Raw genomic sequence first — 25,170 nt, forward strand, 5'->3', positions numbered from 1 at the left:
GCCCTCGTGGACGGTGGCGCGGTACGCTGTTGCCATGGCAGCGGCCTGGGCGCCTAGCTTAGAGTTTCGAGGGGTCCCCGGAGCCGCAGGTGCTCTGGAGGAAGTTCTGTGAGCCAGCCAGACACAGAGCTGAGGCTGCGACGCCGGAGACAGGTAAGCCATTCTACATCATCTGCTGAACTCCCCTCCCGATTCTGGCTGGTTCCTCTGCCCCTCAGTCCCCTGTCTTCTTTCCTGTTCGGCCTGTCATTTTGAAGAATTCTCCTCTCATTAGACCCATTGCCATAGAATCCCACTTAACTACACCTTTAGCCCCAATTTTCGGTTCAGCACGACCTCCTTTAGATTCCTCCTTACAGAGCCCAGGACATGGTGCTAACACCTTTAATTCCAGGAGACAAAGCCAAGCAGATCAGAGTTCAGCACAAAGAAGCTGTATTCTAGATCTAGAGATAACCAACGTTGTACCTCATGCTGTAGTTGCACTTGGCAATGTATAAGAATTACCCAGCTATTACTTGTTTTGAAGGTATAAAGAGGTCATGAAGAGCACCTGAGGCTGGGCACTATGAGAGGCCATAGAAGGCCATTGGTGAAGGTGCAGCCTCAGTTGCAGTTGATAGCCCAAAACTGAAGGGGTCAAAGTAATTGAGGCTTGACACCATGAGGAGAGCCTGTGAGAGGCTGTTGGTGAAGCCTAGTTGCAGTTGAAGACCCCAGTGTACTAGAGATGCCAGTACCATGGGATGATAACCAGGAACAGCAGCAGCAGTGGAGTGGAGTCGAGCAGAGCCTAGAGTGCTACAGAGGGCAGAGCTGGAGAAGTGACACCAGCCCTTTGGAGGAGCCCAGAAGAATATGTGTGGATCCTAGACATTGGAATAAGAAGCTATAAAGTTGAAGTTGCCTTGGAGACCCCAAGATGTTAGAGATGCCAGAGCTGTGGGATACCTGCCGAGGAAAGCTGCTCACAGGGAGTGGAACCAGCCCAAGAGAATGAAGTCTGTTGCTGCTGAATGCCAGATCTGCCAACAGCAGTCAACAAGGATGAAAGGACTGAAGATCTCAAGGATGCTTTGACATTGGACGTGGAGACATGGACTTTGGAGTTTGCCCAGCTGGTTTTCTGTCTTGCTTTGGTCCAGTATTTTTGCGCTTATAAAGGATTACAGTTAAGAGACTGCTTGAATCTTAGACGTGACTTTGAACTTTAGACTTTTTTTTTTTTTTAACATTGTTGAGACTGCTATAGAGTATGGGGACTTTTGATGTTGGACTAAATGTATTTTGCATTATGTTGTTTCGGTATGGCCCCCATAGACTCATATGTTTGAACAAGCCTATGGGAGCCTGGGAGTGGAATGTGATGGTTTGTATATGCTTTGCCCAGGGAGTAGCACTACTAGGAGGTATGTGTGGCCTTGTTAGATTAGGTGTGCCATAGTGGGCATGGCTTTCATACCCTTCTTCTAGCTGCTTGGAAGCTAGTCTTTTGCTAGCTGCCTTTGGAAAAAGAAGTAGAACTCTAAGCTCCTCCAGCCTCATGCCTGCCTGGATGCTGCCATGCTCCTGCCTTGATGATAATGGACTGAACTCCCAACCTGTAGCCAGCCTCAATTAAATGTTGTCCTTATAAGAGTTGCCTTGGTCATGGTGTCTGTTCACAGCAGTAAAATCCTACCTGAGACAGTCAGAGACTGGAAATTGCCATGTAGGTGTATTTAGAGTTTCAAAACTCTTTTCTTAGTGGTGACTTTGTGTGCATACTGGCTGGGAAAGAAGCATGGACTTCGGATGTGGCATTAGTTGTTTGAGAGAGGGGGACTTGATGGTTGAATAGAGAGAAGGAAAGGCTCCTACCCTTCTTTGGGAATCAGAGAACATCAAATAACATTATTAGCTGCTGCCCCTTTCATGATAATGTTGGTTCCATTAGAGTCAGCACCTGTGTAGTCACAGGTGCACTAGAAATTACAGAGAAAGTCCATGTCATAAGCTCTCCCACTTGACACATACACTCTGTTTTTAAAGGAATTGATAGAAATTAACCTTGGATATTCTGTGTGCGCTCATGTTTCTGGTGCTGAAGATTGACCCAGGACTTCTTCATTCATTAAGCAAGTCCCTATTGTCAAGCCATAGTTTCTACTTAACTTTGAATATTCTTGATGTTTTGACCCAAAATCTCATGGGAACTGGTATCCAAGGTGGCCCCAGTAAACAGATCAATATTTTTTGGCGCTCGGAAGTTTAAAGTGCTTTGCCTCCTGAATGTGCTTCTCCCAGACTGGGATTTCTTGCTTGCTTGATTTCCTTCACGGCCTTCCCAGGATGTTTGCTTTCGCTCTTGCTCTCCCCATTGTCCTCACTTCATTCCTTGAGGACAAAGTCTCAAGGCTGCACTATCTCCCCAGAGGCAGTTGCTAAGCCAACACATGGGATATGAGTTAAGTGTGTTTGTTTAGATGTGAGTATTATTCCTTGTAGGGAAACTCAGATATAGTTAGTGTTCCTGAAGGATCTCTCTCCCTTCCTCCCCAGTTTCACTCTATAGCCCAGGCTGCCCTTGAACTCTCGTTCCTCCTGCCTTACCCTCCTAAGTGCTAGGATTGCAGGCTTGTGTCACCATTCCCTGCCTGACCCTAGCAGGTAGTAGATGTTCAATCTTATTGTTGATGAACACAAAGCCTTTACACTGTTCTTTAACCACCAGCCAGCCCCAAGTGGCTTTCAAATATTTGAAATAGGACCAGGTGTGGTGGCAAACTTGAATCCCAGCACTTAACAGGCAGACACAGTGGATCTCTGTGAGTTTGAGGCCAGCCTGGTTTATATAGTGAGTTACAGGACAGCCAGGACTATGTAGAGAAACACTGTTTCAAAACACCAAAAAAAAAAAAAAAAAAAAAATACACATTTAAAAAAAATACTTGCTGGGCGGTGGTGGCGCACACCTTTAATCCCAGCACTTGGGAGGTAGAGGCAGACGGATTTCTGAGTTCGAGGCTAGCCTGGTCTACAGAGTGAGTTCCAGGACAGCCAGAGCTACACAGAGAAACCCTGTCTCGAAAATCCAAAAAAAAAAAAAAAACTCTCTGGTACAAATTGAGGTGTACCATGAGGGTCAAATAAACACTTGACTTTGTGGCTTAATACATTTAAAGAAGAGGTTAAAGGACTGGGAGGTCCAGCTCAATAAGCACAGTGTTTACTTAGCAGGCACAAATCCTGAGTTCAGTCCCCAACATCTGTAGGATATGATGGTGCACACCTGTAATTAATTACAGCACGTGGGAAATACAGGCATAGGATTGGAACTTGAAAGTCTTGAAAGTCATCCTCCTCAAAGCCCAGGCCAGCCAAGAAGACTGGTGTTTTTGTTTTTGGTCTTTTGAAACAGGATTTCTCTGTTTGCAACTCACATTGTTAACCAGGCTGGCCTTGAACTAGCAAAGATCTACCTGCTTCAGCCTCCACCTCCTGAATGTTAGACCTAAAGTCATGGGCCATCATATGCACCACTTTAAAAAAAAAAAAAAAAAAAAGCCTGGCTGGAGAGAGAACTCAGCAGTTAAGAGCATATATTTCTATTTCAGACAGCCAAACCTGAGTTCAGTTCTGATCACTCGTGACAGGTGGCTGAGCTGCCTGTAACATCAGCTCTGCGGGATGGAACACCTGAGACTCTATGGTCACTCACAGACAACACACACATACATAAAAATAAATTAATTAAAAAATAAATTAATTAATTACAAAATGAATAGCTAGGCATAGTGACACATATCTTTAATCCCAGCACTTGGGAAGAAGAGGCAGGCAGATATTTATGAGTTCAAATTCAGCCTGGTCTATGTAGTGAGTTTCAGGCCAGCCAGAACTTCATAGTGAGAACCTGTCTCAAAAAATTAAAACATAATATATGAAAATATTAATTTCATGTTGAGTTTGTGTTGAAATAATATGTTTAGTAATTTATGCTAAATAAAATTAAAGTTCTTGGGTGGTGGGGGTAATGGGGTAAGGGAATAAAATCTGAAATGTAAATATAATATCCAATTAAAAATGTTTTAAATTAAAAAAAAAGAAATTAAAAAAAAAAGAAAAAAAATTAAAGTTCCTGCCAGGCAGTGGTGGCGAATGCCTTTAATCCCAGCACTTGGAAGGCAGAGGCAGGCGGATTTCTGAGTTCGAGGCCAGCTTGGACTTCAGAGTTCCATAACAGCCGAGGGCTATACAGAGAAACCCTGTCTCCAAAAACGAAACAAAACAAACAAAAAAGTTAAAATTCTTTTATAGTGAGTTTTTGGTTTTGTTTTTTTTAACAAAATCCTTCTGAAAAAAAAAACTTATTTATGCTAGTATGTGTGGGTGTTTTGCCAGCAGGCATGTCTGGCTACCACATGTGTACAGTGCCTGCAGAGATAAAACGGGGCATTACATTGTCTGGAACCAGAGTTACAGATAAATGGTTGTGGGTGCTGAGACCCAGCCTGGTCCTCCAAGAGGACCATCTCTCCAGCTTTCTTTTTATGCCTTTTGATGTGGTTCATGTGAGGGAAAGTAGTATTTTAACTTACTCATCACTGGTTCATGACTGAGAACCCAAAACTAATAAGACAAATATTCAAAAAAAAAAAAAAAAAAAAAAAAAGAAAGAAAGAAAAGAAAAGCAGGGCCAAGTGCACACATCTTTAATCTGGTCTATATGGCCATAGTGAGACCCTAGCTCAAGAAAAAATAAAAAAGACAGAAAAGCATAAAAACATATTTTACAATAGTTTTGCTTTGAGGGCTGAAAGATGCCTCAGAGGTTGCTGGTTGTCTTGCAGAGGACCCAGATTTAGTGCCTAGCACCTACATGTGGCTTATAACCACTGGCAACTCTAGTTCTAGAGGATCCACAGTCCTCATCTGACCTCATTAGGAACCAGAGATGCACATGCAGGCAAAGCCTTCATAAATATAACATATAATAACGAAAACATTTCAAATGCTTTGTCTTAGTTACTGTTTTACTGGTGTGAAGAGACACCATGACCAAGGCAGCTTACGGAAGGATGCATTTAATTGAAGGCAAGCGTACAGAGCCTGCAGATGACTCCATGATCATCATGGAGGCAGACAGGCAAGCAGGCAGAAAGCTGGAGCAGTAGCTGAGAGCTCACATCTGATCTGAAAGACGCGGCAGAGAGAGATGGAGACGAGGCCTTGTGAAACCTCAAAGCCCACCCCCAATGACACACCTTCTCCAACAAGGCCACACCTCCTAATCCTTCCCAAACAGTTCCACTAACTGGGAACCAAACATATGGGCCTATAGGGACCATTCTCATTCAGACTATCACATTCTTTAAAATACATTAATTAATTAAAAATAAATAGTTTTTTATGTTTTGGAGCTTTCAGAAAGAAATACCCCCAAAACATCAGGAAATCTTTGTATTTTTATGGGCAGCCATTCAAAATAATATAATTGGAAGATAAAGTCTATATTCTAACAGTAATACAGAAGGGAAACTTAGGACATCTCTTCTTGTTGCCTAAAGGAGGAAAGATTGATTTTAGCTCTCTGGTTCAGAGACTTAAGTCCCCCGTTGACTCTGGGCTGGTGGTGAGATGGCAGGAGCATGTGGAGGAGGAGCTCTTCATCTGTTGGCAGACAGGAAGCAGAGAATAAAAGCAGAGGGAGGGCCAGGGCAAGGCCTAGCCTCCAGGGACACACTATGGTGACCTACTTCTTCCAACCAGGCCTCACCGTCTACTTTCTGCTACCTCCCAGAAATACCATGATATTTTGCATCTATGAACCTAAAAGTACATCAAAACCTTCAACATCAGTCACCTCCCCAAAGCTCACCAATGGGTAACCAAGCTACCAATTCAAAAGCCTGTGCAGGACAATTTACAAACCAAAATAGACTGTTCAGTTTTATCTTTTTAAAAACTATCTGTTTACTAATATAATATGTGTTCATTTGTGCATGTACACATGCGTGTGTGGCGGTCAGATGACAACTTTTATGCACTGATGCTCTCCTTGTCCCACAGGATGAGTTCCACAGATCAAACTCAGGTTGTAGCCTTGGTGGCAAGTGTTTTCCCTGCTGAGCCATCTCACTGACTCCAGGTTTTTTTTTCCTTCTCCTGTGATATTCCTTACCACTTAGATTTTCCAGAGGATGCTTACCATATGAGGTCTTCAGTGAAGAAGGGAGGGCTGTCAGAGTTTCTGGTTTTACAGCCTTTTCAGGGGAGGAGAAGGGGGGACAGGAAAATAGCCTTGTGCTTCTGCTGTTTTCTCAGTTTCCAAGTTGCCATTCATTGTTATAGGTTTTGCTTGTTTGTTTGTTTGTGTTTGTCTTTTGGACACCACTGCTCTAGAAGCAGCATGGCCTAAGGATGGAAGAAAAGATGCTAGACTATAAATTCCTTCTGCCTGAGTGGCTTCTCTGGACTCACAACGTTCACCCTTCTATATAAAAGGGGCAGCTTTGGGGAAGGGGCAGCACTGACGCTTGCCCTCTCCGGATGGGCTGAAGGTGGTGTGCTTCCCAGTCTTTTCCTCATCCCCTTCCTCTAACCTGGGGCAGCTCTTCTTTGTGCAGACGCTTCCACCCAATCGTCAAGGACACCTTCTTGACTGAGTCCTCATTCACTCTCTTGTGTATCCATTCCCAGGGATGGGAGGGCCGCTTGCGGCCAGCCCTGAACCAGGAAGCCAGGAGCCAGAAAGCCAGGCACCTGCATGAGTTCCGGGCCTCACAGTCTAGTCCAAAGGCTGGACATAGTCGGCCACTCCAGCTTCATGGGCAAACGTCTGTGAGAGGTAAGGGCAGAAGAAATCTGGGAACCCCCGAGTCTGCTGCAGACCAGCCTGGGTATCTCTGAGTTTCCTAGTACCTTTGGGCCCAGGCTAGTTCTCAAGTCTCAAACTTGGTGACCAGGTCATGTAGTAATGAGCTCAAAGGGCAGAGTGCACGTGCTCACTGCGGTGGGGTGGTAGTAGGCGTGAGGATGGATTCTAGCACTCCCTGTCATGCTGAAGCTGTGATATGTTTTGGCTGTGTCTACTGCCATGGCTCCTGACTTAGACTTGACTGGGATGGGATGAAGAAAACACAGACACAAAGCAAAGCTGAGGTTGGGAGAGAGAAACCACAGCATCCCAGATGCATAGTGTGTTTGTTAGATAAAGTCGAACAGGGAGGGAAGGTTATTGCATACAGCTGAACAAGGAGGCAGGATTACTATAGATAACAAGGAGGCACAGTTTTGGCGATGTAGCTGAATCAAGGAGACGGGTTAAGCTAATCTTGGTGGGCACAGTCTCTGAAAGTGGGGCAGTCTGTGGACTGTAACCAGCCAGCTATATTGAAACACAGCAGGGAGCAAGGAGAAAGTGGTAGTGGACAATTGTCTGATGCAGTGTCAACACTTATACTCGGTCCCTCAGGGAAGGCTTGCAATTCCCTCTGGGTCTGAGGCTCTGCGGTCCTTGATATTGCTGTGCTCATATCAGTAGCATACATTTATTCAGAACTGCACTCATTCAGGGCTTCCTCTCTACTCTGCAGGTAGGAGACTCATCCCTGGTCTCATACAACAAGGGAGGCCTGGGGCAAGCAAGTTCTGTAGAGGTAGGGTAGTTACAGGGCTGGGTTAGTGAAAGGGAGGCTGGCCAAGACATCCAGAGCCAGGTTCTAAGAGGCCGATCACTCAGGATTCCTTCCTAAGTTCAGAGGTAGATGTGGACACCTAGGCAGGACAGGGGTTTTATAAGATTCTCCTGGCAGTAGCCACACCACTTTGGCTGGCCATGGCTCCTCTCTCAACCCCAGGAGCTGTGGGGATGGCACACTTGCTAGGCAGCCAGGTTTGTATGGACAGCCTGCGCAAGGACCTCACCGACCTGCAGGGTACCATTGTGGATGTGTTCTCCCGTGCCGGACCTGTGCGCTTCCCCTCCTGGAAGTTTCCTGACCGTGTGGCCTGTGACCTTGACATGGTGGCCCTTCTGGAGCACTATGACCATGTGCCAGGTGACCCTGAGTTCACACAGTTGTCCCATGCTGTGCTGCTGGAGCTGGTCATTGACAGGTGAGGCCTGGACCAAACCTGGGCATCTAAAGATGTTGAAACCGAGTTTTACTGTGTTGTGCCGCCCTATCCTGTCTGCCTCAGGAAGTGTTTATCCTTATCCCCGCTCTACCTTCTGCTGTTGCTTCCCACAATACCAAACTCTGCCTGCTTTCGCCTCAGGTTTCTGTGGCTCAGGAACACTATAACTACTGCATAGCATTTTCATCCTAGGTTCTGGCATCTTGTAAGCTGTCTTCTCCCTGCATCACAAGGCCAGAAATGAGAGATGTCTTCCCCACTCCTGGCTCTGCTAGAAAGAAGCCAGTTACTTCCCTGTCACCCCACTATCTCTATGCTGTCACTTACGTTTCCTTGTGAGGACCACAACTGAGGCTTCTGGAACTCAAAACCTGTCCATGCTAGTAAAGCAGGAGGGGACCACTGGGCATTATAAATGTTGCAGGGTGATCTTCTTGGAGATAGAGAAGGCAGGGTAGTCCTGTAATGCCTGGAGGCACTCTGGTTATGAAAGCAGTGCCTGCACCCTCTACAGGGCTGCTGGATATGAGTGCAGAACACGTCCTCTCCCCAGGCTTGGCATTGTGCCACTGCTCATCTAGGCCTGCCTTGCTCTAGCAGAGCACCCCTCACCCACCAAGGCCCTGATCATTCACCCATTTCCTGTAAAAGGTGTCACTGACATCCCTCCCCAGCTGAGTTCTGCCTACTTCCGAGTTAGTACTAGCTTCCTTTGTGTATAAGTGACTCCTGTGTATAAAAGTAACTCCTGCCAGGGGCCACCGAATCTAAGCTCAGTCTGGGAACCCTAGAAGAAAGGCCATGGCCTCTATCCAACAGTGTGGCATTTTGAGATATATCAATGGTGGGCCCCTGGCTAAGGGTACATCTATCACAGCATCTCCCACCATAGGCTGTGGTCAGAGAACACAGACTGTTCCCAGTGTTGTTCACATGGCCCAGAGGTAGGAACCAGAGGCAGTGGGTACCTCCTCTCAGGGCCTCAGGGTTGGAATGCCACCCCTACTCCAACCCCTTACCTTCCAGGTGTTAAAAACATACAGTTCTGCCTTTAAGGTAAGTCTTGGCCATGAAATGTATGCTTTCCAGCACCTGTGTTCTCTAACATTTGTGCTTACTCTAAACTTGAACTTTGAGGTTAGCATAAAGAGACCTAGCTGTACTCACCCCAACTCTCAATTGTCACAAAGACTGCTAAGCATGAAGAAGGTGCCTCTGACTGGAACCAGGAAAATGTGTGCATGCCCTTGCCCTGCCCTGCTTGCCCCAGGACATTGGGGTGCTCTTCACTTTAGTTCTGTCATCTGTAAAGGAAGGCAGCTACCCACCTATAACTTTCCCACCTAGGCTGCATTTCCTCAGCTCCTTGCTCAACCTGGGAACCACACGACAGAAAGCACTGCCATCCAAGAAGCCACAGAGGGCGCCCTATGGGAAGTGGCCCTGGTTGAATCTGAAGTTGCCCCTGGGTTGAACATGAAGCTGATATGGACTCTCTCTCTAGGTTCTTAATGTCTAGGTCAATCCCCCAGAACTCAAAGCCCCCAGTTATATGAAGACTGTATTAGTACCAACCTTGGCCTTAGCCCACCCTAGCAATTCTGCCCACAGGCTCCTGCTGCTGCTTCAGAGTTGTGCCAGCTACGTGGAAAACCTCAGTTTGGAGCAGATGATGCCTCCTGCCCGGGCTGCAGGGCCATGCATGTCCGTGGGGCTTACAGTAAGGCGCTTCTGGAGCAACCTGCTTAGGCTGGGCATGCTCTACCAGCAGGCAGTTCCCCAGGTGGGTCATCCCGGCCCCGACTACGGGTGCCTTCACATACTGTTACAATTCTAGTTTCTTACCACACCACCTCATGTACCCCATCCTTTTCTGGTTCCCCACTGCCCACATGGAATATTCAAACTCTAGAATCTCCCATTCAAGGCCTGCTGGCTTTGCAGTTAAGAAAGCAGGCCTTGGGAGTCATGTCTAGTTTCCTGGATTTGCCATTTATGCAGGGAGATTTTAGAAAATGCCTAACCATTCTGAACCTCAGTGTGTTCATCTATGGGTTTTATATGAGCCAGGTTTGATATCAAGGTATCAAATCTCTCACAGTCACCCTGTGAGAAAGCACACATCACTGCTAGGCAGAGGAGCCTAGTACAGAGAGGTTAGAGTAGCATGAGAGCAAGCAAGAACCCACCAGCAATAGCTGTCACTGACACTGGCACCCAGTCCGTTCCCTGCATATTTAACCAGGAAAAGCCTAGTGTGGGAGCAGAGAGAGCAGAAAAGAGGCCAGACCGGGCTGGTGAGATGGCTCAGTGGTTAAGAGCACGGACTGCTCTTTCAGAGGTCCTGAGTTCAAATCCTAGCAACCACATGGTGGCTCACAACCATCTGTAATGAGATCTGATGCCCTCTTATGGGGTGTCTGAAGACAGCTACAGTGTTATATACATATATACATATAATAAATAAATAAATAAGAAATAAATATTAAAAAAAGAAAGAAAGAAAGAAAAGAGGCCAGACCTTGGTTGAGTCAGAGAGAAAAGGAGAAGGTTCTCTGAAGGTTCTCTGTGATTTATGCAAGTTTACTTAGATCTGCAGATCTAAGCATTGGGCAAGGCTGTCACCAATATCTCTAGGAGTTGGTTACCTCCCATGCCTATCTCTCTCACCTGCCTTCTTTTCTTTTCCTGACCCCAGAAAAGAGCAAACCAAGGGGAGATTTCCATCACCAAGCCCACAGCTAAGGGTGAACCAGCCAGGAGCCCTGAATGTATGACTGCCAAGTTTCTCAAGCCTCCCTCCCCGGTGCCAGGCTTGCCTTTGATCTGCCAAGGGCTGCAGAGCACCCCTGTCAGAGTCTCCCTGCGGAGCCCAGGTGGGACCTCTGAGAAAACTAAGAGTGTCCACTCCCAGACCATCGAGACAGCCTTGGTGCCCTGTGATGCTTGCACCAGTGTCCAGGGCAGCTTGTGGGAAGTGGGCAAGGTGGTTATCAGCCTATGTCAGAGCCAAAACTTGCCTTCATCATTGGGCCAGTTCCAGAAGTTGGTGCAGGACAGCCTGGGGCTTAAACCACTTCCAGCTGCCACCGTGGGCCACTGGGCAGCAGAGCAGAGCAAAGACCTGACTCGTCTCAATAAACATGTGGGGGCCCTCACCCAGCTTGTTGGGCCCCTCAGGGCCCAGCTGGAAGAGGCTGAGGGGCAGAAGGATGAACTGAGGAAGCAGGTGAGCAAGCTGGAGCAGACCCTGCAGCAGGAGCAAGGGGAGCGGCAGCAGCAGACAGAGGAGGCTGAGCGGACCCTGGCCAAGTGCGAGCATGACAGGCATCAGCTGCTCACAGGTCTACTCCCCAGAGGCCAGACACTGGCATGACCTTAAGATGACCATCCCTACTCCCATTCAGAGACCAGGCTTTGAGTCCCAATAGTCTGCATGGAAGAAACCCACGCTGGGGAATGGCTAGACGTTCCAGGACAGGAAGGCAGCAGGAAGGGTGTAGACATCCAGCTGGTGACATTGAGCAGCTGGAGCTCTTTCTCTTAGGGAATACTTCCTGCACCCTAGCCTCAGACTTGTCCCATCGGAAGGAGAGAGGGTTGGGGTGTTACTCTAACTTCACTGCAGGTGGTCACTCCCATGCCTACCCCCAGACCCCTGCCTTAGCAGAGCAGCCTCTTGGCTTTGGCAAAAGCTCTTAGGCAAAAGGAAGGCACTGGAGCCCATTGTGGCTAGCTGAGGGCTTAGGGCAAGAAGTCACTGTCATTTCTGAGTCTCACCATTATCACCATGGAGAGCACTGGGTCCAGAAAGCCATAGGTAAGGCAGCAACCAGCCTGTGGAGCATGTTAGGGCTCAAGGCCCCCTAGGATTACCCCAGGCCTCCCTTGACAACTCAAGCAGCCCCTGCATACTAGAGGGTTGCCTTCACTATACAGGCTACACTGGGCTTAAAGGCCATGGGCCCAAGTGATCCTCTGAAAGGCCTCTCTCTTGGCTGCTATAGAAACATGTGACCTAAAGACAAAGGTGGCCGTTCTAGAGGGAGACCTGAAGCAGCAGCAGAAGTCCATGCAGGCCATGGGTAAGAAGGCCCTTTCTGTGACCCCCATCCACATCTCCAACTCATTGTATAACCAGACGTACTTCTGTTTCCATTCCAAGCTTCTAGAGCAAAGAGAGTGGGAACCATAGGAGGGAGGGTCTCACTTTCTATGCTTTGAGGATGGTCCCAACTGGTGTCACAGTATCAGTGGGCAGAAAGTGCCTTCTGTATTCCAGAACCCCCTCATGGGGTTCTGACCTCTGTGTTGTGATCTAGGCTTCAGATCTGTGATGTGACCTCCCCTTAGTCCCAGTCAGAGGTGTTTTAGAGACTCCTACCCAGGGCTCCCTTTTGTTTCTGTTCATTTAATCCTACAGAGGCAAAGGCCCAGCAGCTGGAGGAGGAAGGTGAGCGGAGGGCAGCAGCTGAGAGGCAGGTGCAGCAGCTGGAGGAGCAAGTACAGCTGCTGGCAGGGCGGTTGGATGGGGCTAGCCAGCAGATCCGCTGGGCCAGCACAGAGTTGGACAAGGAGAAGGCCCGTGTCGACAGCATGGTCCGTCATCAGGAGGTGAGGCCTATGGTCCGGGCGTTGGGCTCCAGACTCTGCAGCCCTCTTATCTTTATTCCCTGCCACAATAGGAAGAGGTAGATATTCCTGTTGTTTCCCATTTTGTAAAGGGAGAAACTGAGCTTGGTGAGGTTAAAGAAGTTGCCCCAGGTCACATAGCTGGAACTTTATATTCAATAGGTGCCAGGGTATTGGGATTTCTGTGATACAGGCAGATGTGACACTGGAGACTTAATGAAAAGAGCCTTGTTTGAGTGGGAACTATATGACTAGAAAGAAGTTACTGCCTTCTAAACAGTGGGTCCTGGTCTTATCCTGGTCTTATCCCAATTGGGTGTGCATCTACTTGCTGCCTTCCTTCTGCACTTCAACATCTGTGTGCTGGTCTCTGCACCCAAACAGAGCACAGAAGGTTGTAGACACCACATGGTAGCCTCTTTAGTTCAAGGTGGCTAGTTTGGCCACAGGGTCCCTACATCTGCCCTGCCTGTCCATCCCTATTTAGTCCCTGCAGGCCAAGCAGAGGACTTTGCTACAGCAGCTGGACTGTCTGGACCAGGAGCGGGAAGAGCTGCGGGGAAGTCTGGATGAGGCTGAGGCCCAGCGGTCTGAGTTGGAGGAGCAGCTGCAGAGCGTCCAGAGCGATAGGGAACAGGGACAGTGCCAGCTACAGGCCCAGCAGGTGCAGTGGGGTAGGGTGAGGGAAGGCAGTCCTCACCTCTGAGGAGCGTCTAACCTTGTTGATGTCCCTGGGCCTTTTCTGTATTCCCAAGGGAGCTTAGAACCAGGTCTGAGCTTTTCTTTGCCCCAGGAACTGCTGCAGAGCCTGCAGCAGGAGAAACAGGACCTGGAACAGGTAACTACAGACCTGCAGCTGACCATCTCTGAGCTGCAACGGCAGCTGGAGGAGCTGAAGGAGCGGGAGCGACTGCTGGTGGCCTTCCCAGACCTGCACCGGCCAGAGGAGACCCAGATCCAAAGTAGGGGCTTAGGGATACTGCTGAGGGTAGGGTGGGACCTGTTTGGGCATGAAGCTTGCCTGGATGTGACAGGGGTTTGCTACTGTTCTCATCCTCAGCAAGAGATGGGGACAGGAGGTGAGCTGTGTGGCTCTAGAGCCACCATGAGCCACAAGGATTTCATCTGTTGCTCACCTCTCTGGAGCCGACATACAGAAATGAAGGGCAAAGTTAGTGCCCTTCTCTCCCTAGTGGACCCAGGCATAGGCCTGTCTTCCTTCAGCACATCATGCTCTGTGCACATGCCAGGCTTTGTACAACTCCCCAGATTTCCTTTCCTGCTGTCATATACCATGGGATCATTTTCAAGGATACAGTGCCAACTATCCAGTATCCTGGACCCCATGGTAAGGAGCACTGGGCACTTACACTGGCACAGGATCCTGTCATGTGATCTCTGTTCTCCTGCCAGCATTTCTAGAGTTCTAAGGCCCTGGGTTGCATGGATCCCTCCCTAGAGCTGTCAGGAGATCCAGTGTTGCTCAGCTGGTCACAGTGAGCAGTCTGCTGAGCGCTCCATGCAGGCTCCGGCTGCTGCCCGTAGCTGCCTCATGAGGTTGACCTGGACCCTCTTCTTTTAAAATTAAAAACCTTTTTGTACATTTACATTGTATGTGTTCACCTGCCACCGCAGGAGTGTGGTCAGAAGACAAACATGGAAGTTGATTTTCTCCTTTAGCCACATAGGTCCAAAGTGCTCAGGAACCAAGCTTGGTGGCAAACATCTTTCTTTAGCTGCTGATCCATCTCACCAGCCCTACAAATTGTTTTTTTAAAAAAATAATTTTTGTGTATGGATGTTTTGGGGGTATGCATGTACTGTGTTGGTGTCTGGTGGCTGAAGGCCAGAAGATAGGATAGGCCCTCTGGAACTGGAGTTATGAGCCACCCTGTGGGTACTGGGAATTAAATCCTGGTTCTTTGGAAGTGCTCTTAGGCACTGAGCTATCTCTCCAACCTGATACCCTTTTTATAAAAAGGAAATTGAGATCTAGCATGGGCAGCAACTTGCTTGAGTTTATTGAGCTGGATGCTTTCATTCACCCAGCACACATAGTGTAAGGTGTAAGGAAGCCCGGACATGACGGCCTCCTGTGATCCAAGACCCAGTAGTACCATTGCCAGGCCAAAGACAGGCCTCGAATAAGATCCATTCTGTTCCTTTTAAAAAAAAAAAAAAAAAAAAGATTTATTCATATATTTTATGTATATAAGTGCTCTGTCTGCATGTATGTCTACACACCAGTGGAGGATATCAGATCCCATGATAGATGGTTGTGAGCCACAATGATTGCTGGGAATTGAACTTAGGACGTTTGGAAGAGCAGCCAGGGCTCATAGCCACTGAGCCATCTCTTCAGCCCCAAGATCCACTGTTTTACTCAACATCCAAATCTGCAAATCTAGGACCCACTTAGCTTTCAGATTCTAAAATGTACTTCTCACCATCACAGCAGGTTGGCACCAGGGTGGGAAGAAAAGCCTGAGGAGGATGGGCTGGATGCCTGGGTGCTACCCCTCCACCCTCTGAGACCCTGTCCAATTGGATATAAGAGGCAGACTCAGTGAGGTGAGGCTCCAAACCTGTCTCTGCAGGCTCTAGCAATGTCACCTATGACATGGAGAGGCAAGTGCAAGCCAATGATATTCGTATCCAGGTTCTACAGGAGGAGAACAAACGGCTCCAGTCAACGTTGACCAAAATCCGAGAGGTGGCCCAGCAGGGAGGCCTCAAGGTGAACATTTGAAGGGCTTGGGTATTTTATTCGGAAAGAGTCCCTACCAGGCAGGATTTGAGATTGTGCCATGAGAGCCTACCTCATGACGTGGCTTTAGGCCACGCTTGAGAAATTACTTCCATATGTCACAAACTATGAGACTATGAAAGACTGAGCCTTCCAGCTCACTATCCCACTTCAGCCCTCATTAGTTTACTTCAAGAGTCAGTATATATTGCCTGCTCAAGGGTTTGCAGCTGAGGGTGGCCCTTGAGTGGCTTCCCAAGCCCTGTCTCTTAGTGAAGAGTACTTGTGGGTTTAGCTTAGGATTCTGCCTCCCTATCTACCTTATGGCACTCTATAGTGTAGGGAGGGATTCCTGGGTCCTTCTGTGCTGTGTTACCTTCTTTGCAGATGGTCCCACAGGGCCAGCTCTGGTCCCCTCCCTACAAGGGCATCCAGGGAGCAACACCCCCAGCCCAGGCCCAGAGTGCATTCTCAGGGTGAGTAAGGCTTTCCTTGAGGCTGGGCAGATAAGTCATAAGTGGTATGGTGCCTTTGATCACTGGGGATGTTGTTCCTGTCTTTCCTCAGACCCACAGGCAGACGGCAGTCTCCTGGCAGCAAGACAAGCAGTACAGGCAGGACCCATCCAGGCGGGCCGCGAACATCCCCCTCTCGGCAGCCCGGCAGCTTGCCCAGCAAGTCTTCTTTGGGGGATGGAACCCATTCAGGCACCTGCACCCAGAACCCCATAAGGGCCTTGGCCAGGCTGAGGAGAAAGCTTTCGCCAAACCGTCAGGCTGGTTCTCCATACCAGCCCCAGGAGCGGCACACGTAACCCACAGCAGGGGTAGGGCTGGAGGGCAGGTGGCTGGCAATCCCCCATGGAATAAAAGCCCCAGCCATCTGCCCACAGCGATCTTGGCCTCAGCGTGGCTAAGCTGGGGGAACAGACCTTCCCTTCTTGTTGGGTAAGGTCCTCTGTGATCCCACCATGCAGGTCGCTGGCCAATAGGACCCTGACACTGAGTTGGGAGCTTCCTATTTGCATCCTGATAGGCACTGTGGGAGGACCACATTGAGAGGCAAGTGTGCTTCACCTGAGCCAAGTGAAGCACAGCCTTGTGTCCCATAGAAAGGGCTGAGGGGTAACTCCGGATTCACTGCCCAGCACTCAGGGTAGGGCTTGGGGTGCGAGAACGCATCTGAAACAACGAGCTAGGCTTGGAACTTGCCCTCTGGTTCAGCAAGGTAGGCAGAGAAGTGTTGCTTTTGCCTTCTACCCAGGCTCTGCATCTGATACAGGACCAAAGGGCACCAAGGAGCTTGTTGTTCCTCTAGGAACTACTGAGACATCCTTCTTCAGTCCTAGAGGTCAGAGCCCTACCAAACCATTGGAGGAAAGTCCAGGCCTTTGGACACCTTAGCCAGCTGTGGTTTGATGAGAATTAGACTCTGGGGCTCACCCAGTACAGGATGACACAAGATGGAGCAAGGATGCTATCAGCCACACCATGCACACAGTGGTCATTTTTCTAAGCAAGCCACTAGCTTACCTTGAGCCACGTTGTTTGTGATGGATAGGCTCTAAATTTTTACTGAGGATTTCTCAGGACACACTCACCTAGTGTGAGTGGCATTATTGTATAGTAGGGTTGAGTGCCTAAGATTACAGTGAAGGATTAGTGGCCAGGTCTCCCAGTCTGCTTTTTTTGGAAGGGGTGTATTTCAAGACAGCACTTCTCTGCGTAGTCCTGGCTGTCCTAGAACTCCGTAGACCAGGCTGACCTTGAATTCACCAAGATCTACCTGCCTATGCCTCCCAAGTGCTGGGATTAAAGCTGTGTGCCACTACTGCTGGCCCAACTTTGCTTCTTAAGAGCCCAGGGTTCTGGGGAAGACTGGATACTCTAAGCCGCTCTACCAGGGGAGAGCCAGCTTTGGGCACAGCTCCCTGAGAGAGGCCTGGGAATGCTGAATATCCCAGGCCTCTGCTGAGTCAACATCCACTTATTAGCTCTCTCTTGTGCCAGTCAGTCAGATGTGACCCTTCTCATCTAGGTGACACATACCCTAGAGATACTGAAGCAGGAGGACTGAAAGTTTGAGGCTAGCCTATGCCATATAGCGAGGACCTAAGTCAGACAACAGATGGACAGGCATAGAATAGGAAACAACCAAACAAGTCCAGAAGTCCATCTATTTGACCAGGCTCTGCTCAGGGTGCTCAGAGAGGGAAATTAGGTATCACTCAGGACGTCTCCTTTAGATAGATAGCCCCAGGCAGGAGTCCTCTCACAAGCTCCTGGCTGTGATGAGCTCGATGTTTAGGCTTAGGCTGTGGGCCTGGGGTCCCCACCCCTTGCTGCTCTTGCCTGGCTTCTCATTCGTACCACCTATCTTCAAGAAGGCAGCAGACACGAGCATGGTATCACACCTTTAATCCCAGCACTCAGGCAGAGGCAGAGGCAGGAGTATCTTTAGGTTTGAGGCTAGCCTGGTCTACATAGCAAGCTCCAGAAGAGCCAGGGCCACATACAGACCCAGTCTTAAAAAGGAAAAAGAAAAGTGGGTATGCAGCAGAGAATGCACATCTCCTGCGTGGAGTCCCCTTCAGTCCCCGACCTCCTCCTGCTTCCCATGGGCTCATGCGCTGGCAGATGCTCGGCTCATTGTTACTGTTTAGTGTTGAGAACTGAATCCAGGCCCTCGTGTGTTCTAGGCAAGTGCTCTACCAGGTCTCCATGCTCCAGCCCTCGCCTCTCTCATTGAAGGTCACAGGGGCTAAAACTTGTTAGAGCCAATGTTCTAAAGACTATGCAAGGCATGTTCGTGAAGCCCAGGGGTGCCAGGCCTGAGGAATGTAAGAATTCTACCTGTTCCAGCAAAAGGATTTTTTTTTTTTTTTTGAAGAGTAGCCCAGGCTGACTTCAAACTCAGCCAAGGATCAAGGAGTTCATGACCCTCTGTTTTCCCTTCCCAGAGGCTACAGAACAAGGGGATTACAGGGACTGACTGCCCAGTAACCCAGTTTAGCCTTGAACTTTTTGTTTGGTTTTGTTATTTTGAGACAGGGTCTGTGTAGCCCTGGCTGTCCTGGAACTCGCTATGTAGACTAGGCTGGCCTTGAATTCACAGAGATCTGCCTGCCTCTGCCTCACCAGTGCTAGGATTAAAGGGATGCACTCCTGTGTCCAGCTGGTCTCGAACTCTTAATCCTCCTTTCTCCACCTCCAGGTTTCTGGATGATTGGCATATGCCACCACATACCCATCTTTTCCTTAGCCTCTTAAAACATCACACAGATTGATATCTTATGTTAAAATATATTCCATGTTTATTTTACTATTAAAACTTCCCTACTCAAACATTTGTTTTTGTGTTTTTGTTTTTTTCTTTTAATGATGCCCTTGGCAGATGCACCACATATATTCTGTGGCCTCAAGTATCCTGGCCAGTAACATTTAGCCCAACCAAGAAATACAGCACTCGATAGTTTCTAAGGCCTCTGATCCCAGCCAGACTGGAAGAGTCCAGCTGGACAGGCAGCAGGTAGTGAAGCAGGCTCACCTCAAATCATACCTTTGATTTGATCAGGCCATGGCCCGAAAGACAGGGTCATGCCAGTGGGTCCCATGGCCACACCTCTTTCCCCTCAATCTATCCCCCAATAAATAGTATAAAATTCAACACTGAAGCTTCAGAGTGCTGGGGACAGGTGTAATGGCCATATTTTCTTTCCCAGAGTTGTGGGAGCTGCCTATGAGGACAGACACAAATACCCCAGGTTTGCAGAGAAGGGCTCTAGTGGTATCTCCTTGCCTGCTGGGTCCTGGCTCTGTGTCTTCAGCCTGGAGCTGAGTCCCTCCTACCCACCATGGGCATGGTGGGACCTTTCCTTTGCCCGCAGGGCTAGCTGGTCTGTCCATCCCACTCTCCTGTGGTGTAGGCTGGGAAGGGTCCTTTCCGAAGTGTGGAATCTCCCCTGGGGCAGTTAGTCATCTGAGTAGTGGTTCCCTATAGGGAAAGGAAGGGCAGGGGGAGAGGTATCAGGTGGGGCTTAGGGAGCTAGCCCAGGATCCCATATGGCTCCTGGTGCTCACCCAGGACGTTGAACTTGCACAGTGGGCAGGTCTGTTGTAGCATCAGCCAGGGGTCCACGCAGTCTCGGTGGAACTCATGCTTACAGGGCAGTACCCGGAGCCACTACAGGGTGGGAGGAGGGGCACACGCTCTAGATGGGGCCTAGACCTGTGCCCTTCATTGGGACTGTGCAGAGAACTCCTAGGCCATCCCTGGGTATGCTTTTGGAAGCCATAATAAGGACTGGAAGAAGGTCCTGGTTGGAGACTTGAGGGTCTCTTGGGAGCAGGATTGGGGATGCCATAGGTTAGCTTGTGGCTGGTTGTGCCCAGGCACTAACCTGCTTGTTATAGAAGTAATCTAGACATACAGCACATGTCTCAGTCCCCGGCTCTGGAAGGCTGTGTGCTGCCCTGCTCAGCCGGCAGCGCCGGGTCTTGAGGGACGCTAGTCTCTGAATCACTCGGCGTTTGAACAAATCCTCCTGTGGGAAGAGGATGGCCACAGTCTTGCAGGCCCAAGGGCTGTGGGCGTGAGGGCTTCCAGTCTGGCTCCCACCTGGCCTCCAGGCTCCAGTTGGTTCTGTCTTGACGCCTGCCGCTGGGCCTGAACCACAAGACCTGTACACAGGAGCATGGCCACAAGCAAGATGGCGTTCCATAGCTGCTGCAGGGGCTTCTGGGGAGGGAAGGAGATGTCAGGGGCACTGGAGGATGCTCCACATGCTTCCTCTAGGAATACCCACCCCCAGAAACACTGAGGGCCTCTGTCTGTGCAGGCTCCTTGCTTTCTTTTCTGAAGTCTCCATCCCACTGGCCTATGCGCTCCTCTGGGTCTGCCCCAGCTCCATGGAGAGTCACATGTCTCCCTACTACCCTGCTACTCTGTCCCCAGCATAGATGTCCTCCTTGTCTGTTCTCAGTCCCTATATCCTCCGCTCACCTTCATCTAAGCTGATGCTCACATGTGAAGCCACAGAAAAAGCTGGCGGAGTGCTTCTGGCTATAGTCACTTTCTCGTCAATCAGCAGTGCGCAGCACTCCCCAACCCCAGAACATCACCAGCCATCTGACAGCCATGTCTGGTCTCCCTTGTCCCTTGCCTTGCCACACTTCCCCTATCTTGAAAATTGACTTTCCTTGTCCCTTTTCTTCACACCTTTGACCTACTGCTCCAGGAGCATCCCGATGCTCAGGGTGAGTGCTCCCCCTGCCCACCCGTCCTAATACCCATAGGCCATGGGCTCCCTTGCTGCTGTCCTGGGTAGTCCTCAAGACCCTTTAGTATGACATAGTCATACTGTAGACTCAGTCTTTGGGGAATGAAACTGAAGTGAAAGAAGAAGCAAGCCACAGGGGCTTTCCCATACAGGTACGCCATTTCACATAGAGTTTAGATGTGCTGTGGATAAAAATTCACTTCAAAGCTCCAGGATTTCCTAGTAGCTCTTTGTCACAGCATATAGGGTAGGATGTCCAAATGGTCCTATAAATCCTGGGACTGTTCTTCCTAACAAAGGTTCAACTCCCATCACAGCAGGGGAGAGGGGCTGAAATGACAAAAGAGCCACCATCCTAAACCAAGCTGTGAATGCAGCAAAACTAGCCCTTGCTTGGGGTAAAAGCATTGGGGGTATTAGAGGTGTCTGTAACTCAGCCTCTTTGCCCTCTAGTCACAGTGGAGTGGTGGCATCTATTCCAGGAAACTCTCTCTGAGGCCAAGGTTGGCTCAGGTTCTTTTTGCTGTGACCTGGAAGAAGAGTTTGTGCGTGCTGCCAGCTTGTGGGTCAGCCCTACAGAATGACCGTGTTTACCTACTTCTTGGCCAGAGTGCAGGCTAGAGCTACTGTGCAGTGTCCTGTGCTACAGTGTGGCAAGCCAATCAGTAGAGCATCTGAGCAGCCAGTAGGCAGAGCCTCTCTGAAGCCTGTGGTCTGGAGCCACTAGGGTGGAAGCCCCAGGTAAGGAGAGGACAGGCAGGGTCCCTCCATTAGGGCAGCCAGGATGTTGTTTAACACTGTTTCCTCATTCCAAGCTTAGGGCGATAGCTGGGCCTGGAGTCCATTGTTCACCAGGGCAGATACTAGAGATGCCTGGTCAGCTACCATTCAGACATCTCACCTGCCATGGCCATATAACATTGAATAGGCTACCCCCATCTCAGCCGGCAGTACCTTCACAGTTCCTCAGCTTTGTCCTCTGTCCATGCCAGCCTGGACTAAACTATACATTCTCACCCCCAGGCCATGGAGGCCCTTTCCCAGTCTGCTCCTCTCTCAGATATAACCTGTCCCCCTATCCGTCACCAAATACTTCCCTGCCCAGAGGTCTGTATAGTCCACCCCAGTGTGAGAGAGAGTGTGTGAGGAACACGAAAGCACTAGGCCTCAGGTGCTTCACCTAAAGTTTAGGAGCAGAGATTTTAACCTGTCTGACTTGAAACTGGCTCACATCACAAACTATTGGAATCTGTGCACTAGGAGAAGAGAGTATGTCTTCAACCTGTACAGACTGGGGTTCAAGAAATGCTGTGGACTGGACACCTTGAACCCCTGGAAGCCAAGCACTGGAAGATGTGGACCCAAAACATAGCCACGAGGACACAAAGTCACTCTCTCCAACATCCAGACAGGCTTGGGTCTCCTGGGCAGTGTGAAAGCCTGGCAAAGCCCAGCCACACTGGGCAGGCAGTGGGGCTATGAACAGAGGAGCAAACCCCCAAAGGAGAAAGGCAGGATGAGTGGCGAAAGGTCCACTAGCCAGCCAAGGGCTCGTGTGGACAGAAAAAAGGAATGAATACCAATCCCTGGCCAGGCCCAGAGGCAGGAAGTCAGGGTGCATACGGGAGCTGGAGAGTAATCCGTGCAGGTAGCAAAACAAGACTAGACATACAGTATGGTGGGGGCGACGTGGTCTACCAGAACACTTGCACGTGCATGGCCGTGGGTTCTATCCCCGAAGGAAAAAACTGGGGCAAGAACCAGAGCTGTGAAGGCCACTGAGCAGAGAACACGGCGGCATCAGTCGCTGCCACTGCCCACTACCCTAGGCCAAGTGTCATGGCACTGCTAATGATGTATTATTACATGACCTACTAAATCATCAGCCCTAAGGTATGCGGGGCTGTCCTAGGATCCACTGGGGCCTACCTGCTCCTGGGCCTGCGCGCCTCCCAGGCACACCAAATCCTGCCAGCCTCCGTAGCCATCCTTGGAGAGACCACAGGTAGTCCACAGTGTCAGCTTCCACTCGATGTTGGCTGAAAGGGACTCTCCACTGCTGATCTCAGCAGTAGCCTGGGTCCTCCTGAGAGGAGAATCATGGGTGGGGAGCAGACAGAAGGCCTTTGGGAAGGGAGGCCTATATTCATCTACCTGGCTTTGCAGTGGACACCCATGGATATTTTTGTCACAGGCCCTCTTGTTTGGCTCCCAGACTTTTCCTGGCCACTGTTTGCCCATGTTTTTACCCAGCCAGGCCAAGGAACAGCCTGTCAAACAGGCATCCAGCTTCCTCATGCTGGGCTAGTCCCCTCTGCCCACAGAGCAGCTCCTTTCCCAGACCCTGCCTCTCCTTCCCCTCCCCCATTTTCAACCTTAGACGGTAGTTTAAGGGCCAACAGGTAAGGGCCTTCTCCAGAGACAGCCTCCTCCCCTAGAGCCCACTGGAAAGCAAGAGACCCACAGTACTCAGGCATCAGACCACCCAGAACAAAGCAGACTCACTGCAGAAGTGCCTCCAGCAGTTTGGTGACGTTGGAGGAGTAATGGAGAACGATGACTGGCCTCAGCAGAAGCTGAGATATATCCAACTGCAGGAGACAGGCAGGGTCAGCAGGGTCGGTCCCCTGCCCCTCACCTGCTCACCCGCACAGGACAGGCCGGTTTACCTCTCGGACCACACTGTGGTTCAGGATGAGGAGAAGCAGGGCAGAGGCTCCCAGGAAGAGGGCTCGGCGCATCTGCAAGGGAAGACAGAAGGGGAGAGAGAGGCTGCACACCTGCCTTACCTGTGGCCCCAGCTCTCAGGAGCCTGACCTCTGGACAGACTAGCTGTAAGCTCCCTGACTTCAAGCCACAGCTAAAGGATGGTGACAAAGGCAACACGTGGTGGTTGTAGACCAAGGCAATATTTAATTATGAAACATAGATTACAACATTTTATAGATGTCAGCCTTCCCACTTTCCTATACCATAGTTACATAAGGAATAATCTTGATTTTAAGAGACTTGCACATTATCATGTGTGTGAGAGACTTATACTCCTTTCGCTCTGTAGGATCCAAAATCCTTGTCATTTGCCCTACTCCTGGCAAAGCAGCTCTTCACCCTTGCTGACTCCTGTCACCAGAACCACTCTTCCAGCAAATCGCTCCACCTCTCCATCACACTGCTCCCTACTGGTGTCTGCTGACCCACTCGGGCCCAGGGCTTCTCTGGAAGGCTCCTCATAGGCCACCTGTTACCCTGGCTCTAGCAGATGTTTTGAAACCTTCTCTTTCTCTCCTCCCCTCAAACACCCTTTGCACCTGCTGGACCAGAGCCTTGGGGTATGCCTTCTGGCTACTGCCTTGATTCTCCTGGTGGAACTGGGAGACCTGCTCTTTGCCCACGTAAGCCACTGCAATCCAGCCATCTGCGGGTATCTCTTGCTCAGCATCCACGATATCCATCTGTATAACAAGGAGCCAGGAAAAGAGGGAGGTAAGGGGAACGGCAGAGGCAGCCAGGGTCCTCCTCAAAGCACGCAAGGTCAGGATGTGGGAATGAGTGTGGAAGGGGCATGTGGATCTCAGGTTTGCGAACCCCTGAATGCTGGGAAGCAGCATTCTGGGCTGTCAAGGACTAGCATCGAGATGCAGACAGCGGCGTCTATCCGAGGGTCGTGGCAAGTTTAGGCAGGGCTGAACTCACCAGCAGCAGGCGGCCGCCCAGCAGAGGTTCCGGACCCGCTTCGGGACCGATCCTGACGCCCTCCAAAACCAGGGCGTCCTGCCGCGGCAGCTTCACATCCACCCGCACTGCGCGGGCTCCGCCCCGTCCCGCCCGGGCCTCCGGCTCGCTGCCGTCCGCCGCGGCTCCGGGTCCCATCAGGCCCAGCCACAGAGGCAGCAGGGGCAGCAGTAGCAACAGCGGCGACGGCGGCGATGGGGGAGGGGGCGGCGACGATGGCGACCTCAGCGCGGGGCGATCGGCAGAGCCCATGATCGGACCGGAGAGGTGGCGAGGCCGTAGTCTAAGGTCCGGGAGACCAAGAGAACCAAGAGAGGCAGGCCGCGCCGGACGGGGCGGGGCTCGGCACCGGGAGGGGCGGGGCCGCAGCCGGAGGGGGCGGTGCGCGGGGGGAAGGGAGGGTGAGTTAGGTGCTTGGTAGCGAGAGCGCCTCCTGGTGGCTCCTGAGAAACCTAATGTAGGAGGCTTGAGGAGCTGAGATGAATACCTTAGAGCAGAAGGCCCTGAGAACTCACCAGGTCAGTGGAGACAGGAGGTGTCGGGGTCTGGGCTGATTGACCTACGGTGTGGCCAAGGATATGTCCCATCCTCCTCTGGGTCAGCGTTTCTTCATGGGATCAAAGAGTAGGCAGCAAAGAATCAGAGATGAAAACCAGATGGG

The 25,170-nt window shown here is 50.3% G+C and overlaps 2 protein-coding genes across 9 annotated transcripts; one reads left to right on the forward strand and one right to left on the reverse strand.

Annotated features, from left to right (window-relative positions):
- Window positions 1-6: 6 nt before the first annotated feature.
- On the forward strand, window positions 7-18,843 carry Ccdc157 (coiled-coil domain containing 157). Of its 4 annotated transcripts, none has more exons than XM_034508850.1 (12): window positions 7-153; window positions 6,682-6,829; window positions 7,842-8,100; window positions 9,733-9,904; window positions 10,820-11,465; window positions 12,129-12,206; window positions 12,545-12,735; window positions 13,241-13,417; window positions 13,547-13,715; window positions 15,351-15,490; window positions 15,887-15,975; window positions 16,067-18,843. In XM_034508850.1, exons 3-12 carry the CDS (start codon window positions 7,853-7,855, stop codon window positions 16,311-16,313), a joined length of 2,157 nt encoding a protein of 718 aa, XP_034364741.1. In that variant the 5' UTR covers window positions 7-153; window positions 6,682-6,829; window positions 7,842-7,852; the 3' UTR covers window positions 16,314-18,843. The 4 variants fall into 4 exon arrangements, with proteins under 4 accessions (XP_034364741.1, XP_034364742.1, XP_034364743.1 ...); XM_034508851.2 differs by having other exon boundaries at window positions 17-153; window positions 7,919-8,100; window positions 16,067-16,461; XM_034508852.2 differs by lacking the exon at window positions 7-153 and having other exon boundaries at window positions 6,696-6,829; window positions 10,820-10,997; window positions 16,067-16,461.
- Window positions 18,790-24,863, reverse strand: Rnf215 (ring finger protein 215). Of its 5 annotated transcripts, XM_034508855.2 has the most exons (9): window positions 24,471-24,857; window positions 24,086-24,229; window positions 23,447-23,518; window positions 23,283-23,368; window positions 22,707-22,863; window positions 20,117-20,236; window positions 19,899-20,042; window positions 19,579-19,681; window positions 18,790-19,492 (listed from the first exon to the last, which is right to left on the reverse strand). In XM_034508855.2, the coding sequence occupies exons 1-9, from the start codon at window positions 24,759-24,761 to the stop codon at window positions 19,470-19,472; spliced, it is 1,140 nt and encodes a 379-aa protein (XP_034364746.1). In that variant the 5' UTR covers window positions 24,762-24,857; the 3' UTR covers window positions 18,790-19,469. The 5 variants fall into 5 exon arrangements, with proteins under 5 accessions (XP_034364746.1, XP_076794333.1, XP_076794335.1 ...); XM_076938218.1 differs by lacking the exon at window positions 19,579-19,681 and having other exon boundaries at window positions 19,240-19,492; window positions 24,471-24,859; XM_034508854.2 differs by having other exon boundaries at window positions 19,395-19,681; window positions 24,471-24,863.
- Window positions 24,864-25,170: the final 307 nt, after the last annotated feature.

The sequence above is a fragment of the Arvicanthis niloticus genome, chromosome 7, assembly GCF_011762505.2.
Source record: "Arvicanthis niloticus isolate mArvNil1 chromosome 7, mArvNil1.pat.X, whole genome shotgun sequence".
Taxonomy (NCBI): Eukaryota; Metazoa; Chordata; class Mammalia; order Rodentia; family Muridae; genus Arvicanthis; species Arvicanthis niloticus.